This window comes from Dasypus novemcinctus, chromosome 17, assembly GCF_030445035.2.
Source record: "Dasypus novemcinctus isolate mDasNov1 chromosome 17, mDasNov1.1.hap2, whole genome shotgun sequence".
In the NCBI taxonomy this organism is placed as follows: Eukaryota; Metazoa; Chordata; class Mammalia; order Cingulata; family Dasypodidae; genus Dasypus; species Dasypus novemcinctus.
This window is the reverse complement of record NC_080689.1, coordinates 31,758,303-31,774,341: the sequence shown is the minus strand read 5'-3', so window position 1 is coordinate 31,774,341 and position 16,039 is coordinate 31,758,303. Positions and strand designations below refer to the sequence as shown.

The 16,039-nt window shown below is 38.3% G+C and overlaps 2 protein-coding genes across 4 annotated transcripts in view; one reads left to right on the top strand and one right to left on the bottom strand.

The window, feature by feature from the left end:
• The window catches only part of PLEKHH2 (pleckstrin homology, MyTH4 and FERM domain containing H2), a 134,642-nt gene that overhangs the window by 105,976 nt on the left and 12,627 nt on the right, over positions 1 to 16,039 (bottom strand). For all 3 annotated transcript variants that reach the window (XR_011646095.1, XM_004447292.3, XM_023588051.3), the window contains exon 3: positions 2,379 to 2,441. Coding sequence is in view for 2 of the 3 variants with exons in the window: in XM_004447292.3 (XP_004447349.1) it covers positions 2,379 to 2,441 (63 nt within the window). In the remaining variant the exon portion in view is untranslated. The remainder of the gene's footprint in view (positions 1 to 2,378; positions 2,442 to 16,039) is intronic.
• On the top strand, positions 3,867 to 5,085 carry C1GALT1C1L (C1GALT1 specific chaperone 1 like). Its single transcript, XM_012524173.4, has one exon. The coding sequence runs from the start codon at positions 3,881 to 3,883 to the stop codon at positions 4,823 to 4,825; it is 945 nt and encodes a 314-aa protein (XP_012379627.2). The 5' UTR covers positions 3,867 to 3,880; the 3' UTR covers positions 4,826 to 5,085.

The following is a 16,039-nucleotide window of genomic DNA, read 5'->3' as shown; positions in this document are numbered from 1 at the left end:
AAAGAAAGAGGTTGGATCCCTACCTCACAACAAATATAAAAATTAACTCAAATGGATCAAAGCCCAAAATATAAGACCTAAAACTATAAATGTTTAGAAGAAAACATCAGGGTAACTCTCTGTGACCTTAGATTTGGCAATGGTTTCTTAAATATAACACCTAAAGCACAAGTAACAAAAGAAAAATAGATAAATAGAACCTCATCGAAATTGAAAACTTTTGTTCAAAGGACACCATCAAGAAAGTAAAGATAGGGGAGAAGATGTGGCTCAAGTGGTTAAGCACCTGCTTTCCACACTGGAGGTCCTGGGTTTAGTCCCCAGACTGAATAAAACAAAACAAAACAACACAACAAGCAAACAAACAAAAAATCCAAATCAGAGGAGGTGATATGGCTCAGTGGTTGAGCACCAGCTTCCCACAGAAGAGGTCCCGGGCTCAATCCTGTCCCAGTACCTTAAAAAAAAATTTTTTTAAGTGAAAAGACAGCCCATAGAATGGGAAAAAATATTTGCAATTCATATATCTGTGTTGGGAAGCAGCTGTCGCTCAATTGTTTGGGCTCCTGTTTAGCATATCAAAGGCCCTGTGTTCATGTCCCAGGGCCTCCTTGTGAAGGCAAGCTGGACCGCACCCACAGAGAGCTGAAGGCCCACACCTGCAGAGAGCTGGCACAGCAAGATGACACAACAAAGGGAAACAAGCAGACACAGAAGAATGTGCAGTGAATGGACACAGAGAGCAGAGAGCAAGCAAGCCGCAAAAATAAATAACAAATCTTTAAAATATATGTATATATATATATTTATGTTAAGGAACTTGTATCCAGATTATATAATGAACCCTTACATCTCAACAATAATAACCCAATTAAAAATGGTCAAAGGATCTGAACATCTTGCTACCCCCTTCCCAATCAAAGCATCAATAACTTGTCTCTTGAAGTTATTGATTTATTATTTTCTCCAAAGAAGATAAATAAATGGTTAATAAGCATATGAAAAGGTGTTCAACATCATTAGACATCAGGGAAAATCAAAAGCACCATGAGATACCACTTCACATCCACTAGGATGGCTAGAATCAGAACAGTCAGATAATAACAAGTGTTGACAAGAACATGGAGAAATCTGAACCCTCATACACTGCTGGTGGGAATGTAAAACAAAACAGCCACTTTGGGAAACAGTCTGTCAGGTTCCTGAAATGGTTAAATACACAGTTATAATGTACTCCAGCAATTTTATTCCTAAGTATATACCCAAGAGAAATGGAAATTTATATCCACACGAGCACTTGAACACAAATGTTTACAGCAACAAACATTTGCCAGAAACAACCCATTGCCTATTAATTGATGAATGGATAAACAAAATGTGGTATATCTATGCAATGGAATATGATTCTGCCATAAAAAAGAAATGAAGTACATGCCACAACATGGATGAACCTTGAAAACATAATACTAAGTGGAAGAATCAGTCTCAAAATACCACGTTATATAATTCCATTCATATGAAATTCCCAGAACAGGGAAACCTATAGAAGCCTAAAGTATATTAGTGATTACTTGGAGGAGGGGGGGAGATTGGGAAGGGGGTGGGAAGATGGGTAAAAGAACAGGGTTTCTTTTGAAAGTGATGAAAACTATCTGAAATTTACTGCAGTGGTAGTCACACATAGCTGTGGCTAAACTAAAAACCAGTAATTTTCACACTTTAAGTAAATGGTATCATATGTGAATCATATCTTTGAAAAGCTATTTAAAAACCTCATAAAATAAAAATAATTATTTTTAATTGCACACTTCAAACAAATTTCTGCTAAAATTTTGGGCTGTTTCCTGTTGGTCTTTTTAAAAAAATTCTTATGTTTGGTTTTTCTCCCACATATGTAATACTATATATATATTACATGTAAAATTTTGTATGTTTTTCCTAACATAACCCTATGCATTTTCCCATGTACATACATATTCTTTGTAATCATTACATTTAATGGTTGTTTATTTTTTCAGAGTGACTAGAATTCACTTAGTCATAGCCCTATAACAATCATATTATTTCTAATCCTTTATTTCAATAAATAAAGCAGCTATGAACATATTTATATATAAAACTTCATTATGGTTAGGATTATCAACCAGGTTATATTTGATTTTCTCAGAAGATGAAACTTTCTAATGAAAGTCTTTTTTCCTCTTGAAAATTTGTTAATGGGAAAAACAGAGCGAGCTTCTTCATTTTCTCTTTGGATCAAGCCCAAAAGCAGTCAAAATGATAAGATGTAGAGAAGAGCTGAGAACTACCCTGCTATTTCACAGAAAACAATCTTTATATTGGTAGAGACAAAAAATTTAACTAAAAGTATACTCTACCTGTTGAAATGCTTTTTCTGCTTGACGTTCAGCATCAATAACTTGTCTCTCAAGCTGCTGCATCTGTAAGGTAAGTGAGAAAAATAAAAAATTTCATATTTCCATTTTGTTATGGGACTTAAAAATCTCAAAATGTCACAAATTTCTTTAAGTATATTCAAAGCACTTCACTGGATATGAGTTACATACACTTGGCATGTTAAAGGTTCCTTTCATATTCAAAAATGGATCAAACAAAATACCAAAGGTTTAATACTTTTCGAACAATGAAATATATACTACATGAGTGCTCATCACTAGAAATTTCTTCTATTGGGTAGTGTGATGGTTTGAAACTATAGGTATCCCAGGAAAACATGTTTTTCAATTGAATCTATTCCTGTGGGTGTGAACCCATTATAAATAGGACCTTTTGATGACATTACTTCAATTAAGAAGGTGTGGCCCACCTCAGGCAGGATGGGTCTTAATCCTATTACTGGAGTTCTTTATAAGATAATTAAATTCAGGCAAAGAGAGAGAAAGCTCAGAGGGAGCAGTTAGAAGCTGAACATTAGCGGAATGGAAAAAGAAGGGAGAGACCAAGAGACTCTGCCATGTGCTTTGCCATGTGACAAACTATGGACCAAGGATCACGGCATCCAGCCCCAGAACACTGCAGTGCTTGGAGAGAAAATATTGATGATGCCTTAATTTGAACTTTCTTTTAGCCACAAAACCATAAGCTAATAAATTCCCAATGTTTAAGTCAACCTATTTCATGATATTTATGTAAGCAGTCTAGGAAACTAAAACAAACAGTAAATTAGAAATTACTGGTCAATACAAAGAATGATAAATTAAATCTAAAAGAAAAGACTTCAAATGTCATAGTTGACACTTATCAAAAAAGCACACTGATGCCAGGGAAGTGATGTGTTCTCATAAACTCCATAGGTGACGTAGGGAGTACAGAAGAGATTGTTTGATTAAACACACACACATCCACAACAGGGTAGGACACAAAGAAATTTTTTAAATAACAAAGTATTTTTTTAAAACTTCTGTAGAGAATAAAAATTCAGTGATTTAAAGTAAAATACTAAAATGAATGCTATAAATAAAATACATGAAAGCCATAAAAAGGAAGGACCCAATGCAAATTAACATAAAAGATATGTGTACCAGATAGTGAATTCATAAATCACAATGTAAAACTCAACGTCATATTCTTTCTTTTCTCATCTTTCTCATAACTTCTGTAAAATACGTAGCAGTCTGGACTTTAGAGTCGTCTGTTACTAGGTTTAAGTTCGTTTTCAATTTTATTGTTTGATACTTCGCAAGCCCAGAACTTCAAGCCCACCTCACAGTCTCAGCAGCCCTAGCCCCGCCCTCTTTAAACCACTGAGGTGAGGCCTCCAGCAGGTAGAGCGGCCCAACCTGGAGGGCGGCCGCGTGAGCAAAGGGGCCCCATCTGAGGCTACGTTTGCCCACACGCGCTGTTCCCAACGTCTGGAAAAATGGATGCCACTAGCAGTGCACCGTTTTTTAAGGGTGTGCTCTTTGGGAGCATTTCCTGTGTTTTGATGACTATGTTCGGCCAAATTAACATTCGACACAGAGGAAGATCTCAAGACCACGAGCACCATCACCTTCTCGCACCTAAGAGAGAAGATTTCTTACAAATTGCAGAATCGCAGGTCTTGGAGCTTAGTAAAAGTATCCGTGTTTACTGTATCATCCTTGGAAAATCCAAACATGAGCGTTATTGGGCTGTATTGAAAGAGACTTGGACCAAACACTGTGACAAAGCAGAGCTCTACGGTACTAAAAATAATTCCTTCGATATAGATACAAATGACCCATGGACACAGATGAGGAAAACTTATAAATATGTCTTTAAAATGTATGGCGACAACTACAACTGGTTCTTTCTTGCACGTCCAACTACTTTTGCTGTCATTGAAAATTTAAAGTATGTTTTGTTTAAAAGGAATGCATCTCAGCCTTTCTATATGGGCCACACTATAAAATCTGGAGATCTTGAGTACGTGACTGTGGAAGGAGGAATTGTCTTAAGCATAGAATCGATGAAAAGACTCAACAGCCTCCTCAATGACTCTGGTAGTTGTGTAGATAAAAGTGTGATTTGGAAGTTACCTGAAGATAAACAGTTGGCAATCTGCCTGAAAAATGTGGGAGTTCTTGCAGAAAATGCAGAGGATTCAGAAGGAAGAGATGTATTTAATACAAAACCAATTACAGATCTTATTCATGAGGCAGTGCTTAAAAACCCTCAGCAAGTAGTAGAAGGCTGCTGTTCAGATATGGCTATTACTTTTAATGGATTGACTCCCCAAAAGATGGAAGTAATGATGTATGGCGTGTACCGGCTAAGAGCATTTGGACATCATTTCTATGAAGCACTGGTTTTCTTACCTCCAAATGGTTCTGAAAATGACTGAGGGCTGGGGAATAATGGAACTGTGCTGTCTAAAACAGTGAGCAGTGAGTACATGTAGCCTCTGAGCGCGTGAAATGTGGCTAAGTCCAAATTGAAACGTGATGTAAATGAAAAATACATACTTCATTCTATAATACACACATAAGTGTTTTTGAAGACAGTACAAAATATGGAAAATATTCCAGTAATTTTTATATCGACTACATGGTGAAATGACATTTTGGATATATTAATTTAAATAAATTATACCATTAAAATTAATTTCACTTGTTTCTTTTTCATTTTATTAATGTAGCTATTAGAATATTTTAAATTACATATTTGGCTCTATTGGATGGCTAAGGTATAGACTCTCAGTTGTCACCACATATGGCAATTTAACTGCCTGTCCACATGGCAGCTTTTTTTTTTCTTTAATTTGAAAAGGCATTTTACTGCCAGGATCTAGACTCTGGAAAATGTTTCAAACATTTGGATATGTATATAGCCATTTCCCAAGTGCATTCTCTAGACCTCAGACCATCTTTAATTTTTTTTTTTTAAAGATTTATTTATTTTATTTATTTCTCTCCATTCCCCCGCCTCTTCCCCCCACCTCCCCAACCCCAGTTGTCTGCTCTCTTGTGTCCATTTGCTGTGTGTTCTTCCACATCCACTTGCATTCTCAGTGGCACAGGGAATCTGTGTCTCTTTTTGGTACATCATCTTGCTGCATCAGGTCTCCGTGTGTGCAGCACCAGTCCTGGGTGGGCTGCACTTTTTTCACGCGGGGGAACTCTCCTTGCAGGGCACACTCCTTGTGCGTTGGGCTCCCCTGTGTGGGGACACCCCTGCGTGGCACAGCACTCCTTGCGTGGGGCAGCACTGTGTGTGGGCCAGCTCACCACACAGGCCAAGAGGCCCTGGGTTTGAGCCCTGGACCTCCCATATGGTAGATGGACACTCTATCAGTTGAGTCACATCCACTTCCCACCATCTTTAATTTCTATGGAAATACTTAAAATGTTAAATAAGCAAATACAGCTGTCTGAAAACATTACTGAGTTATTGTTATGGATCAAGACACTATGTAAGAGCAGTTGGACAAGCACCTTCCCTCCTGTCTAGGATATTCCTTAAACTAAAAAGTCAACTGGGAGACACATGCCAATACCACATTCTTCCACTATTGGCAATGTGCTGACAGTTGTCACTTCTATAATGTAAACACACTAGATTTTCAGAAAATTTTTAGCACTTGTGGAGACCTTTAAATATTTTTGGGGTTGCCAGGAGAAATAAAAATTCCACAAACAGGTTGCTGATCTGTAAAATTTTGCTAGTGAAAATAAAACAAAAGTAAACCAAATAGTTTAAGAGAAGACCTTGTCAGATTTCTCTTTCTGAAATGTTTGATTTCTAATGATAGCAATGAGGGCAGGAACCTTGTCTGTTTGATGAGCTGTTAAGCACCTAATAGAGTGCATGTGGTAGGTACTTTATATATCATGAATTATTAAAGGGAATGTCAAAGTTGTCATCTATAAAGCACCCGTGGATATGAAGGATAGTAGTATTTTTACCACTGCCATATCTAACTACTCAAATAATGTTTTTTCTGCTCTAATGGCTTTCTACCTTGTACTATTTTCCCAAGACACTATAAATTGCTTGAAGACAGAATTCATGTATTGAATAACTTTTGTATGTCCTTCTCCATAGCACTATACCATGTACATACCAGTATATTGGTCACTCCTTAAAATTGTAGAAGCCTTAACAGCAAGTAGTAACCTTAGAAAAAAGGCTCACTTTCATTATAAAAACCATTACACACACACACACGGCATTTCATAGAACTTGGGATGTGAGGTTACAAATAGGCTTAATTTGCAGGCCATGATCATTGTTTCTCTGTGAATAAATGCCTTTGAATACAAGTTAATTAAAAACACAGGTTTAGAAAAGGCCTCCCAGCTTCCTGTCAGTGACAGCAAGTGGCACTACATTTGTGTCACCTGGATGACACGGGACAGCTTGTGGGAGGCATCCCAGGATGGGGAGAAGCTAGGCACTGGGGAGAACCTAGGACCCCATCAAGCCTGGGAGTGTGCTGATTCCCAAGCAAGAGCAGGACACCATTGGGGAAAGGGGGTGGGGGGAGGGGGGAGAATGAAGCACACGTTCAAGTCATTTTTGCTTTCTTAAAAAAAATGGGAGGGAAGTGGATGTGGCTCAAGTGATTGGGCTTCCACCTACCATATGGGAGAACCCGGTTCAATCCCTGGGGCCTCCTGGTAAAAAGCGTGCCTGCACAGCAAGCCAAGTGCCTGCGCAGCAAGCCAAGTGCCCGCGCAGCAAGCCAAGTGCCCGCGCAGCAAGCCAAGTGTCCGCGGCAAGCCAGTGCCTGTGCAAGTGAGTCAGGCAGCAAGATGATGATGCAACAAAAGAGAGTCTAAGGGGAGAGTCAAGGAAAGGCACAACAAAAACCAGGAACTGAGGTGGTACAAGTGACAGGAATCATCTCTCCACATTAAGAGGTCCCCAGGATTGAATCCCAGTGAATCCTAGAGGAGAAAAAAGAGAAGACAAAAAAAGAGAAATAGATACAAAAGATAGCACAGTGAATGGACACAGCAAAAAAACAGCAGGGCTGGAGGAGGGGGAGGGAAAAAATGGGATAGTCTTTGAAATATTAATATAGGGGAAAGTAGAAAGCACTGAATTGGAGGCAGAAGCTCTAAATCTGAATCCAGATTCCACTATTTATTAGCTGTGTAACAAAGGGCAAGTCGTTTGACCTTTCTGAGTCTCCACTGTAGACTTGTAAAATGATGACAGCACTTATCTCACAGCACTGATGTGAAGATTAAACAGGAAAGTATCGAGTATAATTTCTAATACTTAAGAGGTGTTCAGTGAATGTCTTTTGAATCTGCTTATAGAATTAAGAAGTTTCACAGAAATTTTTAAAGCAGCATATTTCTACCATATGCCTGTTATTATTTTTATGAATAACTTTGTTTCATTTAGCATGGCTTAGTTTAAAATAAACTAGACTTAAGAGATCTGGGTTCTAGTTTTTTACTCTACTATTGACCAACATTTTGACATTGGGCCCTTAAATTAGTGTATATAAAATGGAGATAATACATTCTACCTACCTCATGAGATATTGTGAGGGCAAAAAAAATTTTAATGTATTTTTTTAGAAACAGTAGCCAAATGTCAAGCAAAGGTAATTCTGCTCACTCAGAAGGACTAGTTAGAAATTAAGAAGAATATTCTAAAATACCTTGTGGAATTAGAGAGGGTATAAATGAACATATTAATATATAGAAAAAAATACTCAAATGCTGAAATAAGCATCTAACTACATGACAATTGGGATGATGCCACTGCTAATCAGGAGGTCACTAGTGACCTTTGTGAGATCAGCTGCAATGTGAAGAATCAATGTCATAAATTGAAAATACAAGAGTCTGAGTGAGTTAAAGTAATTACTAGGGGTAGAAAGCCACCAAAAATGGCAGCTATCAATTACTTCCTGCCCTCTAGGCACATGCCACTCCTCCCATTGAAAGGTGGTGTCCATTTCCCCTCCCCTTGAATTTGGGATGGTTTTGAGACTTGCCATATTGGGGTCTAGCCTTTAAGATGCCTAACACTTTCAACTTATAGCATGCCACCATGCTATCAAAAAAAAAAAAACTCAGGCTATACTACTAAATGATGAGATACCACCTTGAGAAAGAGGCCACATTGAGAAGCACCAAGGTGTCAGACACGTGATTGAAGTTTTCTAGGACCTGTCAGCCCAGCCAGCTGAACACCCCATGATGCCAAACAGAACACGTGCCCTAATTTTTGGCCCTCATAATCAGAGAAATAATAAATCATCTGTTTTTTAAGCCTTTTATTTGGGGATGGTTTTTTTATATTACAATAGATAAGAGAAATGCTACTCTTTCAAAAATCTTACTAGTTAGGGAAGAAGGGAACAGGACATTAGCATGAAGGTGAGATTAAGTAAAAGGAAGGTTATTTTAGGATAGAGGAGACAAACATGTTATAGGCAAAAGGCAAGGAGCAAGCAGTAAGGGATAGGTTTAAGATGTGAAAAGAAGTGGGAGCTAATGGTGGGTCTGTCCTTCAAGAACTAAGAGGGAGTAAGATTAAGAGCACATGTGAGAGGAGTTAGCCTTGGAAAGAAATAGGACCAATTCTACCATTAAGAGAGAAGAAAAGAAGAAAAAATAAATAGAGACAGCAGGAAGAAATTTAAATGGAAAAATAGGGTGTAGATTTCTGGACAGAGTAGTTCTATAAGTTCACACTTTGTGGCACTCCTCTCCCAAATACATAGCAAACGGATGATAAAATACAAAAAGGGAAAATTAAAGAGGCAGAGAAAGGCTGAATTCATAAGTCTGCTGGGCAGCAAGTCCAAAAGCAGCCAGATGCTGCCAGGAATTTGGCTGATATGGGTAATAAGAATAACAAGAGGGAAGCGGACTTGACCCAGTGGTTAGGGCGTCCGTCTACCACATGGAAGGTCCGCAGTTCAAACCCCGGGCCTCCTTGACCCATGTGGAGCTGACCCATGCGCAGTGCTGATGCGCACAAGGAGTGATGTGCCACGCAGGGGTGTTCCCCACATAGGGGAGCCCCAAGTGCAAGGAGTGCGCCCTGTAAGGAGAGCCACCCAGTGCAAAAGAAAGTGCAGCCTTCCCAGGAATGGTGCCACACACACGGAGGGCTGACACAAGAAGATGATGCAACAAAAAAAAGAAACACAGATTCCCGTACCGCTGACAACAGAAGCGGACAAAGAAGACGACGCAGCAAAATAGACACAGAGAACAGACAATGGAGGGGGGGGGAGAGAAGGGGAGAGCAATAAATAAATAAATCTTAAAAAAAAAAAAAAAAGAATAACAAGAACTTCATACAAAGTGGAGAACCAGCTAGGATCACAATTTGAAACCAGAAGGTGGAACGGGTTTATGATATGACTGCAGTTTCATATCATATCATGAATGACTACAGTTTATGATAGGAGGAATAAATTAAGAAGAATAAATGAGCTGCTGCCAATTACTAACTAAGACTACATCTTCCATGAATCTGCATATTTAGTGTTGCAGGAGGACTATACACAGATTTTAAATCAGTAATTAAGGCAAGCCACCTAATGTCACAATGCATGAGTCCATGGTATCCCTAGGAACAACAGAGAGGCACTGGTTGCAGGTGCCCCAAGCAACCAGTATTAAGTTGTGGTTCTCTCCTGTGGCTGGAGGTGTGTGTGAGGAGGGAGGGAAGTATGGAGACATGAGGAGGTAAGTCCAAATTGATAACAAGAAGGACTGAACAGAGAGGGATGGGGAATGTGTGAAGTGGGCAAAGAGAATGAAGAGGGAGAGAGAGAAAGAAACTAAACTTCCACTCAAGATAAACTCACAGGAATTAAACTAGAAACCAATAAGAAATATATCTGAAAAATTCCCAAATATTTGGAAGTCAAAGAGGAAATACCAAGGAAAAAATTTTAAGTAATTTAAATGTAATCACATGAAAATAATATAGAAAATTTTTGTGATGCAACCAAAGCAGTGTTTAAAGGGAAATATAAGGAAGAGGACTTGGCCCAGTGGATAGGTCGTCCGTCTACCACATGGGAGGTCCGCGGTTCAAACCCCAGGTCTCCGTGACCCATGTGGAGCTGGCCCATGCGCAGTGCTGATGCGCGCAAGGAGTGCCGTGCCATGCAGGGGTGTCCCCACATACAGGAGCCCCACGCGCAAAGAGTGCACCCTGTAAGGAGAGCCGCCCACCATGAAAGAAAGTGCAGCCTGCCCAGGAATGGTGCCGAGCTAACACAACAAGATGACGCAACAAAAAGAAACAGATTCCCATGCCGCTGACAACAACAGAAGCGGACAAAAACATGAGCACGCAGCAAATGGTCACAGAGAACAGACAACTGGGGGGAGGGGAGAGAAATAAATAAAATAAATCTTAAAAAAAATAAAATAAAAATAAAGGGAAATATACAGCATTGAAAACCTATAATAGAAATGAATAAAGCTCTCAAATCAATAATCTAAATTTCACCATAAGAAACTAGAAAAACAAGACAAATGAAATTCAAAGTCACCAGAAAAATGAACTAATAAAGATTAGAGAAGAAATCAATGAAATTAAAAACAGAAAAATAGAGAAAATGAATGATGCCAAAAGCTGAGTCATTTCATTATAATTGATAAATCTCTAATCAGAATGATAAATCAATTTTAAAAAGACAAAATACCAATATTTTAAATGAAAACTGGGACATCACTACAGATCACACAGACAGTAAAGAGATAACAAGTGTATTAATCAGCATTCTCCGGAGAAAAAGAACTGACAGGGTATAGATGTATTTAAATATTATGAGATTTATTATAGGAATTGGCTTATATGGCCATGGGGATTGGTAAGCCTAAAATCCACAGGGCAGGCCACAAATTGGGAACTCCAGTGTAGGCTGTGATGAATTCCCTAGGAGAAACTGGATAGCTAACTCTGAACTCTAAAATCATCAGTTCTCCCTTTAAGGCCTTCAACTGATAGGATGACACTTCCCTCATTGCTGGAGGCAGTGTTCTTTGTGGATTGTAGATGTAATCAGCCACAGATGCAATCAACTGGCTAATTATTCAAATCCACTAAATATCCTCACAGAAACAATCAGGCCAGTGCCTGCTTGACCAGACATGTGGACACCATAACCTAGCCAAGTTGACACATGAACTTAACATCACAATAAGGGAATATTATGAACAACTTTATGCCAATAAATTGGACAATTCGGAAGAAATAGGTGAACTCTTTGAAAGACACAAAACAGCAAAGCTCACTTAAGGAGAAATGAATTTGTTTAATATCTCTATATGTATAAAAGAAATTGCATCTGTAGTTAAAAATCTTTCCACAAAAGGAAACTTCAGTACCAGTTGACTTCATTAGTGAATTCTACCAAATACTTAAGGAAGAAAGGATACAAACTCAAACTCTTGCAGAACGTATATGAGGAAGAAATGCCTTGGGTGTAGGTCATTCTGGGTGAGAGCAAGCAAGAGCAAGTGGGAGCTGAAACAGAGCATGCTAATAATCAAACTCAGGCACAGGGCAGCCTAAATTTAAGGGAAGGGGAAACACCACTTCATGGGAGAGGTTAACTTGAAATTATCTGCAGTCTTATATCAGACTTTTGACAAAATAAGTATTATATGGGCAGGCCACTTATACACTAACAAATGAAGCAGCATATTTGATACCTACCACTTAACTCACCAGCATGAACATAGGAGCAAATTTACAGAATGAAACCTGCTGCTGAGACTGGATCATAATACCACCAAATATAATACTTCATCATCACCTTATTGTTCCAAGTACTTTATATAAATAAACTTGTTTAACAGATTGGTTAATTTAGGTAGAATACTTTAGGACAGTCACACTCAACTGATAAGCACCATAACGCCCCCTCAGGTATCTCGCTTCCTGATTTTTCACCATAGATCCCATGAAAACTGTATCACCAAATTTTTTAATTTATTTTGTTCTAATAAATAATATCTTCAGCCAATAGGCAATAAATGACATTTACATTCGTCTGCAAAGTCTCATTATTGGAATATGTGTAAATGCATTTAGGCATTTTGAAATTTTAGGTGAGGCAACAGAAATTGACTGAAGCGGTATATAATTTAAGTAGGGTAATTGCAGTGTTGAACCAGACTGTTGTGTGAAAGCATATTCTATGCTATCCAGAGACTCTTTTTTGCTATGAGAGAATCCTACACAGTCTCAGGGAAATCATCCTCACAAAAGGAAGGCCACGTAGCAGGAAATCCCAGAAGACAATACTGCATCAGATAAGAGTACCATTAGGTTATGTGGGCCATATTGATGCCAAAAAAGGAAAATTCTTCATATTCTTCACCCTTCCTTTTCACTGAAAATCTAACCCATAGTAAATAACATTAAAAAGAAAATTTCCTTTTCCCTCCCTGACTCGGAAAACTTTCTAGTAATAATTGTAAAGTAGGAAAACTACTTAAATCTCAGTTTCTCTGAAGAGTTTATATTTGGCATACTAGAGATATTTCCAACACCATTCCTTAAATTCCTCTAAAGACCTCTCCCACTTACAAAAGTACTTGCCAAAGACTTCAATAAGGCCTTTTTCTTCACAAGCTTCAATATTTTAAGTAACTTGGATATTGAGATGGTAAAAAAAAAAAAGTAAAATAATTTTTAAAAATCTCTTTTATTCTCCTATTCCATCTCCAAAAATTATAAGGTATAATTGAAATCTATCTTTAATTATAAAAACACTCTGAGATCATCTCATACATTTTTCCGAAAAATTTCAGAAAGATGTTTTCTATAATCTTTATATTTAAGCCATCTTCTTTTATGCTTAACCAGTATCAAAAATAATAAGAGTTACTTCTATGTGCCAGGTACTCTATTAACTACAACAGAAAAACAATTTAAAAGGCCTAGGGTTTAATGCCAGCTTTGCTATTTGTTAGCTGTGTAACTTTGGGCATAATATTCAAATACTCTGTCTAAATGTGAACATCTTTAAATTGGAGATAATAATAGTTACCTCACAGGGCTGCTATGAGATTTAAACAAGTTAATGGCTGTAGTAAAGGCTGAGGAACCATAAGTTGGTATCTAGAATTAGTTGTCTACTGTCAGTGACAATAGAACAGAACTAAGAACCAGGAACTGTTGCAAAAAAGAGAAGTTGACCAGAGTTCTTGACAAAGAGCTAGAGAGTCAAATTAGTATTCTTCTCAAGAATCTTCAACTTTGGGCTTGGAGCCATTTCAGGGGAAGGTCTAGAGAACTATTAGGGAGAAGCCCTGGGGCAGGCCAGTCCAACCGTAAAACCAAAGACTGGAGATGGGACCAGACTGGTCTCTGGAAGGAAGAATTTGACTTGAGTTGGTACTTAGAAGAAATGTTATTGGGTTTACTTTGAAAAATATTTAATGTTACGTAAATTATTACTACACACATAACACACACCCTAATACATGATTCCTGCCCCCAAACAGAGATGGATTTATATGTTGCATGGTTGCATAGGAAAAGACAGAAAAGATGAGTGGGTAGGTATATCAGAGAAAGCAAGGAACATGGCAGTAAAACTAGATTAGAGGGGCCATATAGGATGATGGATAAGCATTCAGGCTCTAAAAGCAAATATACCTGCACTCAGATCTTGGCTCCATCACTTACTTTTTCTGTGAAAATTCAGGCAACTTAAATAAGGTCTGTGTGCCTAAGTTTCCTGCTGTGTAAATACAGATAATATTAGTACCTAACCTTATAGAGTTGGTGTGAGGATTAAGAGTATATATGGTGAAGTAGACTTGGCCCAGTGGATAGGGCATCCATCTACCACATGGGAGGTCCGCAGTTCAAACCCTGGGCCTCCTTGACCTATGTGGAGCTGGCCCACGCACAGGGCTGATGTGTGCAAGGAGTGTCCCCCATGTAGGGGAGCCCCACGCGCAAGGAGTGTGCCCCGTAAGGAGAGCCGCCCAGTGTGAAAAAATGTTCAGCCTGCCCAGGAATGGCACCACACACATGGAGAGTTGACACAGCAAGATGACACACAAAAAGAGACATAGACTCCCGTGCCGCTGACAAGAACACGCAGCAAATAGACACAGAAAACAGACAACTGGGGGGAGGGGGGGAGAAGGGGAGAGTAATAAATAAAAATAAATCTTAAAAAAAAAAAAGAGTATATATGGACGTGTGTATGTGAGTGTGTATTTATATATATACACATATAAAACACTTAGAAGAGTGTCAGGCACATAGTATCACCTTATCTGTAAAATGGTATCAATAAAATGATTATTTCATATCATAACTCAACAAAGTATTTTTATTAAAAATGGGTGGGTACCAGAAATAAATTTTTAAACCCAGAGAAAAATATTGCTTATTAGAATACAACAAAAAATATTGTGAAAAGCTTATTCTCATTTTGATGTTGAATATGTTTATTGGGCAACCATGAGTAACTTGGCATGCTTTCCACTCCACTTTCCAATGTGTAAAACACATCAGAATAACTCCATCTCTTACATCTGTCAAAGAGTTTAAGTCATGGGTACAAAATAAAGAAGGAAAAAAAAAAAAAGAAGAAGAAGAAAGAAAACAAACCAAAACTAAAACAGCAATTTTGAAATGACATTCCTCTCACTACTCATTCACTGACAAAGAAAAAAGAAAATCTAATAACATATAGATTAATAATCAGAAATCTATTTATAATTTTAGTTATAGAGAAAAATATACATTTACAGCTTAAAAAGTAGACATTCATTAAGAAATGTGTTGCAACATGACCTCAAGAGAACAAAACAAATGTTGCCTTAAAACTTAGAATTTAAAGGTCAGTATATTGGAATACAAATAAGCACAATTTCTGTTTAGTCCAGAAGAAAACCAGGAGAGAAGAGAAGCCAAGGGAACCAATAAAAATGTGAGAAGGAGAATATGGTTGACAGTGTCAACTGCTGAAAGGCTAAAGCAACAACTGAGAAGTATCGTATCTATGAGGTTTAGCACAAGGTTATCATTGGTGACTGTATTAGGCAGCCAAAGGGGTGCTGATGCAAAACACCAGAAATCAGTTGGTTTTTATAAAGTATATTTATTTGGGGTACAAGCTTATATTTACCAGGCCATAAAGAATAAGTTACTCCCTTCACCAAAGTCTTTTGCCAAGTGTTGGAGCAAGATGGCTGCTGACATCTGCCAGGGTTCAGGCTTCCTGGGTTTCTCTCTTCCCGGGGCTTGCTTCTCTCTGGTCTCAGGGTTCCTCTAATCCCAGAGCTTGCTTCTCTCTGGGTTCAGGATTCCTCTCTTCCCGGGGCTTGCTTCTCTTTCCTCACAACCAAGCTCCTCTGCGTACTTACTTCCCGGGGCTCCAACTCAAGACTCCAGCATCAAAACTAAACTCCAACTCTGTCCTTTGCCATGGCTTTTATATGTGAGTCCCCATCCATCAAAGGGTAGGGACTTACCCTATTGACGTGGCCCAATCAAAGCCCTAATCATTATTTAATCATGCCCAGGTACAGACTAGTTTGCAAACATAATCCAATATCTATTTCTGGAATTCATGAACCATATCAAACTACTACAG